The sequence below is a fragment of the Scyliorhinus canicula genome, chromosome 22 (assembly GCF_902713615.1).
Source record: "Scyliorhinus canicula chromosome 22, sScyCan1.1, whole genome shotgun sequence".
Classification (NCBI taxonomy): Eukaryota; Metazoa; Chordata; class Chondrichthyes; order Carcharhiniformes; family Scyliorhinidae; genus Scyliorhinus; species Scyliorhinus canicula.
In genome coordinates, this window is record NC_052167.1 from 22,639,712 (window position 1) to 22,652,316 (window position 12,605).

The following is a 12,605-nucleotide window of genomic DNA, read 5'->3' on the forward strand; positions in this document are numbered from 1 at the left end:
TCTCTGACTGTGTCTATATAAACATTTCTGGAACAAGCCTTTCCATTCACCTGAAGAAGGAGCCGTGCTCCGAAAGCTCGTGTTTGAAACAAACCTGTTGGACTTTAACCTGGTGTTGTAAGACTTCTTACTGTAGAAATAGGAAGATAGAGCAGCTAAACACGTGGCTAAACAGCTGGTGTAGGAGGGAGGGTTTCAGTTATCTGGACCACTGGGAGCTCTTCCAGGGCAGGTGTGACCTGTATAAGAAGGACGGGTTGCATCGAATCTGGAGAGGCATAAATATCCTGGCCGCGAGGTTTGCTAGTGTCACACGGGAGGGTTTAAACTAGTATGGCATGGGGCTGGGTACCGGAGCAATAGGTCAGAAGGTGAAAAAATTGAGGGAGAACTAGGAAATAGGGCCACTATAGCTCTGAGGAAGAGAAGACAATGAGATGATGCTGAAAACAATGGGACTGGTGGCCTGAAGTGCATATGTTTTAATGCAAGAAGTATAACAGGTCAGGCAGATGAACTTGGAGCTTGGATTAGTACTTGGAACTATGATGTTGCCATTACAGAGACCTGGTTGAGGGAAGGACAAGATTGGCAGCTAAACATTCCAGGATTTAGATGTTTCAGGCAGGACAGAGGGGGATGTAAAAGGGGTGGCGGAGTTGCGCTACTGGTTGGGGAGAATATCTCAGCTGTACTGCGGGAGGACACCTCAGAGGGCAGCGAGGCTATATGGGTAGAGATCAGGAATAAGAAGGGTGCAGTCACAATGTTGGGGGTTTACTACAGGCCTCCCAACAGCCAGCGGGAGAGAGAGGAACAGATAGGTAGACAGATTTTGGAAAGGAGTAAAAGCAACAGGGTTGTTGTGATGGGAGACTTTAACTTCCCCAATATTGACTGGGACTCACTTAGTGCTATTTAATTTGACGGGGCAGAGTTTGTAAGGAGTATCCAGGAGGACTTCTTAAAACAATATGTAGATAGTCCAACTAGGGAAGGGGCTGCACTGGACCTGGTATTGGGGAATGAGCCCGGCCAGGTGGTAGAAGTTTCAGTAGGGGAGCTTTTTGGGAACAGTGACCACAATTCAGTAAGTTTTAAAGTGCTAGTGGACAAGGATAAGAGTGGTCCTAAGGTGAATGTGCTAAATTGGGGGAAGGCTAATTGTAACAAGGGGGAAACTGAAGAACCTAGATTGGGGGCGGATGTTTGAGGGTAAATCAACATCTGACATGTGGGAGGCTTTCAAATATCAGTTGAAAGGAATTCAGGACCGGCATGTTCCTGTGAGGAAGAAGGATAAATATGGCAAATTTCGGGAACCTTGGATAACAAGAGATATTGTAGGCCTCGTCAAAAAGAAAAAGGAAGCATTTGTCAGGACTAGAAGGCTGGGAACAGACGAAGCCTGTGTGGAATACAAGGAAAGTAGGAAGGAACTTAAGCAAGGAGTCAGGAGGGCTAAAAGGGATCACGAAAAGTCATTGGCAAATAGGGTTAAGGAAAATCCCAAGGCTTTTTACACGTACATAAAAAGCAAGAGGGTAGCCAGGGAAAGGATTGGCCCACTGAAGGATAGGCAAGGGAATCTAAGTGTGGAGCCAAAGGAAATGGGTGAGGTACTAAATGAATACTTTACATCAGTATTTACCAAAGAGAAGGAATTGGTGGATGTTGAGTCCAGAGAAGGGTGTGTAGATAGCCTGGGTCACATTGAGATCCAAAAAGACGAAGCGTTGGACGTCTTGAAAAATATTCAGGTGGATAAGTCCCCAGGGCCTGATGGGATCAACCCCAGAATACTGAAGGAGGCAAGAGAGGAATTTGCTGAGGCCTTGACAGAAATCTTTGGATCCTCACTGTCTTCAGGTGATGTCCCAGAGGACTGGAGAATAGCCAATGTTGTTCCTGTATTTAAGAAGGGTAGCAAGGATAATCCAGGGAACTACAGGCCGGTGAGCTTTACGTCAATGGTAGGGAAATTATGGGAGAGAATTCTTCGAGGCAGGATCTACTCCCATTTGGAAGCAAGTGGTCGTATTAGCAAGAGGCAGCACGGTTTTCAGAAGGGGAGGTCGTGTCTCACTAATTTGATAGAGTTTTTCGAGGAGGTCACATAGATGATTGATGCAGGTAGGGCATTGGATGTTGCCTATATGGACTTCCGTAAGGCTTTTGACAAGGTCCCTCATGGCAGACTGGTACAAAAGGTGAAGTCACACGGGATCAGAGGGGAGCTGGCAAGATGGATACAGAACTGGCTATGTCATAGAAATCAGAGAGCAGCAATGGAAGGGTGCTTTTCTGATTGGAGGGCTGTAACTAGTGGTGTTCCGCAGGGATCAGTGCTGGGACCTTTACTGCTTGTAGTACATATAAATGATTTGGAGGAAAATGTAACTGGTCTGATTAGTAAGCTTGCGGACGACACAAAGGTTGGTGGAATTGCGGATAGCGATGAGGACTGTCAGAGGATACAGCAGGATTTAGATCGTTTGTAGACTTGGGTGGAGAGATGGCAGATGGAGTTTAATCCAGACAAATGTGAGGTAATGCATTTTGGAATGGTCAGCCGGCCGACGGGGAAGGAGTTCTCATTCTATTCGCATGTTCACAAGGTTTATTCTCGTATTGACTTTCCTATCACGAGTAGGGACTTTGTGGAGGGGGTGAGGGATACAGAATACTCGGCGATTACTATTTCGGACCATGCTCCACATTGGGTCGACCTGCAGGTCTGCAAAGAAAGCTATCAGCGCCCACAATGGAGGTTAGAGGTGGGATTGTTGGCAGAGGAGAGGGTGTGAGAGAGAGTGGGGAAATCCATGCAGGACTACCTGCAGGTCAACGATGCAGGGGAAGTCTCAGCAGCGGTGCTCTGGGAGGCATGAAGGCGGTGGTGAGAGGGGAACTGATCTCAATCCGAGCCCATAGGGACAGAACGGACAGGGCAGAGATGGACAGACTGGTGCAGGAGATGACACAGACGGATAGGGAATATGCAGACTCCCCGAGGGCAGAGCTGCTTAGGGAACGACAGAGACTGCAGGCGGAGATGGGAGCGCTATCCACTGGGAAGGCCATAGAGCAACTCAGAAAGGCCAGGGGCGCGGTGTACGAGTATGGGGAGAAAGCCAGCAGAATGCTTGCTCAGCAACTTAGGAAGAGGCAGGGAACCGGGTGGGAGATTCGGTAGGACTGAACAGGGTATTCAGGGACTTTTACAGTAAGCTGTATACCTCGGAACCCACCACGGGGCCGGATGGGATGAGGCTCTTCTTAGATGGGCTGACCTTCCCTAAGGTGGGCAAGGGGATGGTAGAGGGGTTGGGGGCTCCGATTAGGGCTGAAGAAGTAATGGGGGGCCTGAAGGCCATGCAGTCGGGTAAAGCCCCGGGGCCGGATGGGTATCCAGTGGAGTTTTACAAAACGTTTGCGGGTATACTGGGGCCGGTGCTGGTTAGGGTGTTTAATGAGGCGAGAGACAATGGGGTGTTACCCCCGACGATGTCGCAAGCCACCATTGCGTTGATATTAAAATGGGACAAGGATCCGGAGGTCTGTGGGTCCTATAGGCCAATCTCCCTGATTAATGTAGACGCTAAACTGCTGGCCAAGCTCCTGGCGTCCAGAATCGAAGACTGCCTACCGGGGGTGATTGTGGAGGACCAAGCGGGGTTTGTTAAGGGCAGGCAGCTAGTAGCCAATCTAAGAAGGCTACTCAATGTGATAATGGTGCCCCCGGAGGGCGGAGAGGTGGAGGTAGTGGTGGCAATGGATGCCGAAAAGGCTTTTGACCGGGTGGAGTGGGACTATTTATGGGAGGTGCTGGGACGGTTTGGGTTTGGAGAGGGATTTGTGGACTGGGTTAAACTGCTATAGGTAGTGTAAGGACGAATAGGACAACGTCGGAGTATTTTAGACTACACCGCGGAACAAGACAGGGATGCCCCCTCTCTCCGCTGCTGTTTGCGTTGGCCATAGAACCGCTGGCAATTGCTCTGAGAGCGGCAAGGGGGTGGAAGGGAATGGTTAGGGGGGGGTAGAACACAAGGTCTCGCTCTACACAGACGACCTGCTTTGTATGGGGGGGGGGGGGGGGGGGGGGGGAAGGGGGGGTAGAATAGTGCAGTGTAGGGGGAAGAATAGGCGGGTCTATCTGCGTGAGTGGTACGGTTATATGCACACTAATGCATATGTTACTGTTTACAATGCCAAAATTACCTCAATAAAATTGTTTGTTAAAAAAAAAGAAGGCATACGGCATGCTTGCCTTCATTGGCCGGAGATTGAGTATAAAAATTGGCAAGTCATGTTGCAGCTGTTTAGAACCTTAGTGTGGCATGGGTCCAATTAATTCAACCCCTGAGATCTGAGAGAAGGCTAGGCAATAGCAGCGGAGTAAATTCCAACATTGAGTGAATAAAGGGCGATGTCATTTTTTAAAAGAAAATTTGTTCTGGTCATTGTCACGAGTAAATGGTATCATGGCTGGAAAGTGAGAAGACTGTCAAAACAGCAGAATCACTTTGGATGATTTAATTGGGATGTGTTCCAAGATTTTCCAGGATAATAGTGCGTTACCGTCTGAGGCGACGTTGAGGCAACGTCGGCCTTTGGGGCCGGCGCGAGCAGCCAGCGGGGCCGGTTTAAAAACCGGTGAAGAACCCCGCGCGGGTGTTGGGGCGGCGGGGGCTGAGGTCCTGGGCCCAGCACGGCGTCGGGGCCAGAGCAGCGGGGGCGGAGCTACGAGGAGGCAGGCCCGAGTCCAAGACGTGTACCACAACGGATGGCTCCCACCTAGGAGGAAGAAAGGTGGCTGGAACCTGGTCCCAGGGGAGTTCTGGATGAATGCAGAGGAGAAAGAAAGAAAGCTGGAAGATTTAAAGAAATTTAAAGAAGTTTGGTGAAGTTTTATTCCCCCTCCCCTTTGTCTTTAAAAAAGAATAATTCAGATTGATGAAGGACAGAAGGGTGGAAGGAGAGAGAGGAGAAGAGAAAGAAAGTGAAAAACAATAAGCTGCTAAAGGATGCGAAAAGCAGCGTCGAAGAAAGGAGGAAACGCGGGGTCGCTGCTGAAGGAGAAGACGAATAAAAGCGAAAGCTGAAAATCTGTAGGCAGTTTCGCCAACACTTCGGGTTGGGAGCAGGGTCGAGGGAAATGCCAATCCGGGAGAACCACAGATTTGAGCCAGGGAGGTGGGACGGAAGCTTTCGGAAATGGGAAGAGAAGGGGATTAAGACTCTAAAAGATTTGTTTCCTCGGGGTTGATTTGCAGGATTGAGGGAGCTAGAAGCGAAGTATGGGTTGGAGCAGGGAGAAGTGTTTAGATATATGCAGGTTCGGGACTTTGCCAGGAAGGACATACAGAGCTTCCCGGAGGAACCGGCCTCCACATTGCTGGAGGTGGTGCTGACGGCAAATGGACTGGAGAAGGGGGCAGTGTCAACGATGTACGGAGCTATGTTGGAAAAGGATAAGGCACCACTGGAGGGGATTAAAGCGAACTGGGAGGAAGAATTGAGAGGGGTTATAGAGGAGGGGGTCTGGTGTGAAGTGCTCCGGAGAGTGAATGCCTCCACCTCATGTGCGAGGTTGGGGCTGATACAGCTGAAGGTGGCGTACAGGGCACACCTCACCAGGGCGAGGATCAGCCGATTCTTTGAAAGGGTAGAAGATGTGTGTGAACGTTGCCGTTTTGGTCCTGTCCAAAGCTTGGGGAGTACTGGAAGGAGGTGTTTAGGGTAATTTCCAAGGTGGTGCATGTGAAACTGGACCCAGGTCCCCGGGAGGCCACATTTGGGGTGTCGGACCAACCAGGGTTGGAAATGGGTGCGGAGGCAGATATCGTAGCCTTCGCCTCGTTGATCGCCCGAAGGCGGATCCTGCTGGGATGGAGACCAGCCTCTCCACCCTGTGCCCTGGCGTGGCAGGGGGACCTGTTGGAATACTTGACCCTTGAGAAGGTTAAGTTCGAACTGAGGGGAAGCTCGGAGGGGTTCTACAAGTCATGGGCACTATTTATTATGCACTTTCAATAACTGGATAACATCGAACATTAGTTTGGGGGGGGGGGGGGGGGGACTGTGTACGTTGAAGATGGCTATGGGAGTGTTTTGGACTTTGCGTCCCTCGTAGCCCGGCGGAGGATCTTGTTGCAATGGAAAGATGCGAGACCCCCAAGCGTGGAGACCTGGATCAATGACATGGCGCGATTCATTAAGCTGGAGAAGGTCAAATTCGCCCTGAGGGGGTCGATACAAGGTGTTCTTTAGGCGGTGGCAGCCTTTCCTCGACTTTCTGGCTCAACGATAGGGAACGAGGTCAGCAGCAGCAACCCGGGGGGGGGGGTTTCAGGGGGGCATTGTTTATGTTAATTTAATTTATTGCAAATTTATTTTGTTGTTTATTGGGTTGTGGAGGGGGGGGGGGGGGGTGTTCGTTATATGCGTTGTTACGGGTGCCGGGGGGTGTTTATTATTGTTATTATTATTATTGTTCTGTTGTTATACATTTTTCAAAAATTTCAATGAAAATAATTTTTTTTTAAAAAGATGGCTATGGGTAATCCCCGATTCCTTTTTTTTCTTTGTCATTTGTTTATGTTAACATGCGGGCTGATGTCTGGGGCACGGTGGGAGGATGGGATCGTTGTTACTGTTATGGGGTTTGGCATATTTGTTGTTGGTTATTGATTGTTGTTGGGTGTAAATTCGTGAGAAAAACTGTGAAAAGGGAGAATAAAAATATTTTAAATAAAATGTAGACAGGAGGCAGAAAGGGGATGGGCAGGACTGGCGCTAAAGAATTACTAAGGCGTCTGTCCAATAAATAAGGACAGGGAGGGAATGGCTCCCAGAAAAAGTTGGAAATGGAGGAAGGACTGAGCAGCACCAGGAACAAACACGCAAGAGAAATAATAAAGCAGAACAAAATACAGATAACAAGAAGCAAAGGTCTAGGTACAGGCGGCACGGCTGCACAGTGGTTAGCACGGCTACCTTGGGTGCCAGGGACCCAGGTTCAATCCCAGCCTTGGGTGACTGTAGGTGGAGTCTGCACGTTCTCCCCGTGTTTGCGTGGGTTTCCTCCGGGTGCTCCAGTTTCCTCCCACAGTCCAAAGACGTGCAGGTCAGGTTATGGGGATAGGGCAGAGGAGTGGGCTTGGGCAGTGATCTTTCGGCGGGTCGGTGCAGATTCAATGGGCCAAATGGCCTCCTTCTGCAATTTATGGATTCTATGACTAGAAATGCCCAGAAAGGTACAGTGTGTTTTAAATATCAGAACCATACACTGCAAGAAACGACAAGTCCGCAAATGATCCCTTTGTTCCTTAGCAATGGTGAAATCTGTTTCGATCTCATCTCACAACCGAGTACACCATGTTCCCGACCCCACATAGCCCATCTCTTCACCTGCCATCGCTTTTGGTTGCTTCAGAAAGCAAAGTTTGGAATTGCGCATCTGATGCCCGATGTATCTCACTTGCCCCTGGTTTAATACCTGGTGTGATTTTCCAACACTTTGAGAGGAGAGGTGGCGAACCGCAGGTCCCATATCTGCAGTACAGGCATCCGATCGTCTTCTGACGCGAGAACAAGTTGAGTTGCAACCTCAGGGTTCCAGGCCATTCCGGAGCAGCGCATCTGCAAAGGTCAAGAGAAGCCATGCTAATTACTTTACAGGGAACAAACCGCTAGGTTTATTCAGGCAAACGTCAATGCCAATTGCCAGCATAGAATCGAGGAGTCAAATGGCTTCCTGCTGTGCAATAATTACTCTATTAGGTAAAGGATGCTGGTGTTCAGAAGTCCCATTTCAGGGACTTTATTACGATACGGGACCTGTTGCCAACAGTGGTTAGGACACTGGATAGAAATCCCAATACTTTATTTTAGTCCGGCTCTGAGGAAAGGATACCCCGCTCCAAGGATCGATTTCACGCAAAGTAGTGGTATCTTTTTTTTTTAAATTTAGGAGTACCCAATTATTTTTTCCAATTAAGGGGCAATTTAGCATGGCCAATCCACCTACCCTGCATATCTTTGGGTTGTGGGGGTGAAACCCACGCAAACACGGGGGTGATATGTTATATTAAAACAAACTTTATTACTAACATTAAGAAAAAGCCGATAATTACCCCTCAAACAATGCTAATCAATACAGTGACACACTAACCCTTAACTGCTATCTTTATTTCCACTCAAACATCAAAACCATCTCAGATCCCAATCCACTTTTAAATAGTTAGAACTCAGGAAAACTTGCTGTACAGAGACTGTTTGAAATGATAGACCTGAATCCTCTCAGAACCATGCAGAATCTCTAGCTTTCTTTCTTCAGAAACTTCTCAACTTGCCTTCAAGCCACAAACTAACTCTGAACCTCAACACCCGACTGCTTCAACCCTGGATCCTCCCATTAAATACATCACCTCATTAAACTGACAATATCTCTAATTAACTACGCCGCAGGGAACGCTCTTCATATAAACAAATGTCCGTTCACCCAAACTTTTACGATGCTTTAATTGCACCTCTGGCTCCCGAAAGGCCTAGCTGTCAGGCAAACCAGGATTTTTAAAAACATGAATGCAGCAGTCATACACACACTAACCCAGGAGTTTAACCTTTACTGCACCAAATACATATAATTCGATACATCTGAAATTCCTACATTCATCACAGGCTTAATGTCAGCATTCGACACTATTAGGTCAGGTATAGCACTAATTATAAGCGGAATACAACTTTTCATATCTCAATAATGTGCCTTAACCCAGCTAAAAACAACATGACAGCTCCCTCTCGGCATCTATATGTATGATTATTCATTTGTATCACTCCAAGTGAAACTTGGTGAATTTGTCAATGCCTACTGAGAGCTGGATTGAGACAGCCCAGTTGCATTCCATTGTTAAGGTTGTTAGCCTGTCACTGTGTGGAGTCTGCACGTTCTCCCCGTGTCTGCGTGGGTTTCCTCCGTGTGCCCCGGTTTCCTCCCACAAGTCCCGAAAGACGTGTTGTTAGTAATTTGGACATTCTGAATTCTCTGTGTACCCGAACAGGTGCCAGAATGTGGCAACTAGGGGCTTTTCACAGTAACTTCATCGCAATGTTAACGTAAGCCTACTAGTGACAATAAAGATTGTTATTATTAGTGTAGGACTCATTGTGCACAACTTGTGCTAATGACTTCGTTTTTGACAAAGATGTATTTTTTCCAGCGCAAATCATTTTGTTTCTCTTAAATATTCGACTCTCAGAAATTAAATAAAGACGAAGTGCTAGATCAAGTTACAATAAACAGTTGGAGCGACACCATCACATTTTCACCCACTGGAAACAAGGGCACAAAGCGCTGGAACACACATCAAGGATCAGCAAGTCTGCACTCACCCTGTTGCTGTGATCACTGACTTTGATGATAGGTTCATTCTTTCTCAGGTCCCATACCACAGCTCTGCCGCTTGGATGGGCAGAAGCCAGGATATGCTGCACCTGTCGGTTCCAGCCGACACAGCTGATGTCTTCAGAAGGCTGCACAAATTCAAAACGTCCCATTAAGCAAAGGTGGGAGAGAGGAATTGGTTAGAATGGCTCCTAGCTGCAGAACACAACTCGCCCTTCAAAGGCACTCCCAACCCATACAACTGAATTTGAGGAAGTAGCATCAACAGAGCAGGTACTTAAAAGTATATCTCGCTCTCACCACCTACACACGCACAGACATAAACTTGCATTCTAGCAGCCGAGAAAGTTTTAAAAGAAAACTCAGTGGGGCTCGTGCAATATACACTACGGCAGTCTAAAGAAGCATCGGACGGGAAGTTATAAAAGAAACAGCCTGCATTTATATTTAACGTTTAACATTAGAAATGGTCCATGGTGTTCCGCGAATGGATGGAAGAGGGACACTGAGCCGGAGAGGGAAATATTAGAGGGATTACCTAAAGCGTGGGTAAAAAGCAGTTTTTGAACACAGATAGGTAGCAAAATAGAGGGGGGGGGGGGGTTGGAATTCCAGCGAGTGGAGCCAAGGTAGCACTACAAATGGTGAGGCGTAGCAATGCAGTCAGGAGATTAGAGTTGCATGGGACTACAAGAATGAAGGTGTGTAATGCTGTTACGATATTTACACAAAGTCAGCGTCTACACGGAACGCAGGAACTGATCACATATATGACACATTAGAGACTGAATAGGAAGATTCAAGTTCAACTCTTAGTTCTGGCCCCTTTCACACTAGAAATCACTGAAAGTTTGGTAGGTTAGGGGAGGCCCAAGGCCACGTGGAACAAGTAATGCGTTGGTGGTCGAGAGAAGTTGAAGAGAAGATTGTACACCTCTTCCAAACATTATTTTGTGCCCCGTTAGAAATTTATAGAATTTATGGATTTCTAAAATTTGTTTGTCTGAATTTCCTTGCCAAAGCAGAATGTGAAAGAAGCCAAAAAGGTCTGTTACAAAATGTAGCATTTTGTAAAAACGTTATATATTTGTGTTCACCCTGATCTAGTTGGTCAATGTTGGGGATCAGAATGCTCCTCCATCCTTTTGCCCTTGGTGTCACCAGAGATAAGAAACCCCCAGTCAAGTGCCAAGTTCCCGTACCAGCCTCCCCGGACAGGCGCCGGAATGTGGCGACTAGGGGCTTTTCACAGTAACTTCATTGAAGCCTACTCGTGACAATACGCGATTTTCATTTTTCATTTTTTTCAAATGGCCAGGTGCAAAATGAAGGACTCTGTTGTACCTCAGCGTTCAATATGCCTTAACTCTGAACTCAAGATGCATCAATGCAACATTTCCACTCCCATAACAGTCTTAACCGACTGGAAAATTATGGTCACTTTTGAGCATCTGCATTTAACAAAAAATAAGTTCTCGCAGATGCTCCGACACTTCCAATGGCATGGACAGCTCAGTATGTTGTCCAAGTGGAAGCCAGGCTGGCAAATGTCAACAGGCTATTTACCTACAGAGGAATCACACTAGTGCCTATCCTATGCCACTAGGAACATCCACACACTTTCAAACAAAGTTCATTGAACAATCAGGAACGTAATTCCTAGTCCAGGCTGTGAGGTTAATTTTAATAGCCCAAGTTGGGATCATCGAGCTCAATACAGAGTTATTGGGGGAAGACAGTTGCTAATGGTAATGTCACTGGACCCGTAATCCAGATGCTCAGGCTAATCCTCAAGTACAAAAGCATTTGGGGGCATCAAACCTTTATTCCATCACTCTGAACAGACTGAAACCCAGTCTTTTTAATCTCACGGCGTTAGCACCAGTGTGAGGCTTATTTAAATACACATACCAGCGGTGGCTATCTTGGCTAGCTCATCTGACATTACAGCTTCACTAATCTTGGACAGTCTCCATGACTGTGAAGTCCATTCTGTTGTTCATGTTTGTACATTGTTCTCGTCTAATTCTTGCTATTCGTTTGCTTGCCTGCTCTGACGTTTTCAATCACTGAAATTCACAATGGTGAACCCCATTCTCCTTCTGTCATTCTGCTCACGGCACTGGTTCCCTCTGAACTACGCTCGGGCACTTGTATTCCAACAACCTTATTCATTCAGAGTGTCCCTCTGTGGGCATGACCCTGTCTATGGCCCTGCCAATCTTTATGCTCGCTTGATCGTCTGTTAACCCAGATTTTTCAGTATCTTATGCTATAAATTACTACCAGGACTGTGAGCATTTAAGCACGGCACAGTAGCACAGCTGCTTCACAGTACCAAGGTCCCAGGTCCGATTCCCAGCTTGGGTCTCATTGTGCAGACAATGAGGATGCACACATTCACCGTGTGTCTGCGTGGGTTTCCTCCAGTTGCTCCTGTTTCCTCCCACAGTCCCGAAAGACATTCTTTAAGGTGAATTGGACATTGTGAATTCTCCCTCCGTGTACCCGAACAGCCACTGGACTGTGGCGACTAAGGGCTTTTCACAAAAACTTCATTGCAGCGTTAATGTAAGCCTGCTTGCGACAATAAAGATTATTATTATGTGGCCTCCAATGTATCCAAGTTCTGGCAGATCTTGTGGAACAGTGTCCCTGCTTCTGAGCCAGAAGCTCCCGGTTTGAACTTCAGCCCAGGACTTGATGGCCAAAGATGATTCATTCATAACGCAGCCAAACATGCTGCACATCAACCTGCAAATCCTTCCAACGCAGGCCAATGACAGGCAGCAAGTGCAGGGGAGATGCCTGTGATGGAAAGGTTGGATCCTCTACCATCACAGGTTTGAGGGGCCAAATGGCCTACTTCTGCTTATAATTCGTATGGAAATGACACAATTCTGCCACATTTTATATATAATTGCACCCAGAGCCCAATACAGGTGGAAAGAGAATCGAAAGTGAGGGACCAAGAGGGAAATATATATCGTAAAGAGACAGCAGGGGTAACATGCAACTGGAAATACCACTTGTGCATCAGAGAGCGTGTACAGATGCTAGACATCATGGAGAGATGGGAAGGGGCGCCAGTGTGGACTAAAGGAGAGAGAGGCATGAGCAAAAACATGGGCAGACACAATAAGGCACATATATTGTATTGAGGAGACACTGCTGATAGTCTAAACACAGTGGA

At 47.3% G+C, this 12,605-nt stretch overlaps 1 protein-coding gene across 3 annotated transcripts in view; it reads right to left on the reverse strand.

The window, feature by feature from the left end:
• sec31b (SEC31 homolog B, COPII coat complex component) overlaps positions 1–12,605 on the reverse strand; it is a 109,383-nt gene that overhangs the window by 60,288 nt on the left and 36,490 nt on the right. For all 3 annotated transcript variants that reach the window (XM_038782697.1, XM_038782698.1, XM_038782696.1), the window contains 2 exons: positions 9,400–9,540; positions 7,505–7,647 (listed from right to left, as the gene is read on the reverse strand). In XM_038782697.1, the coding sequence (XP_038638625.1) occupies positions 7,505–7,647; positions 9,400–9,540 (284 nt within the window). The remainder of the gene's footprint in view (positions 1–7,504; positions 7,648–9,399; positions 9,541–12,605) is intronic.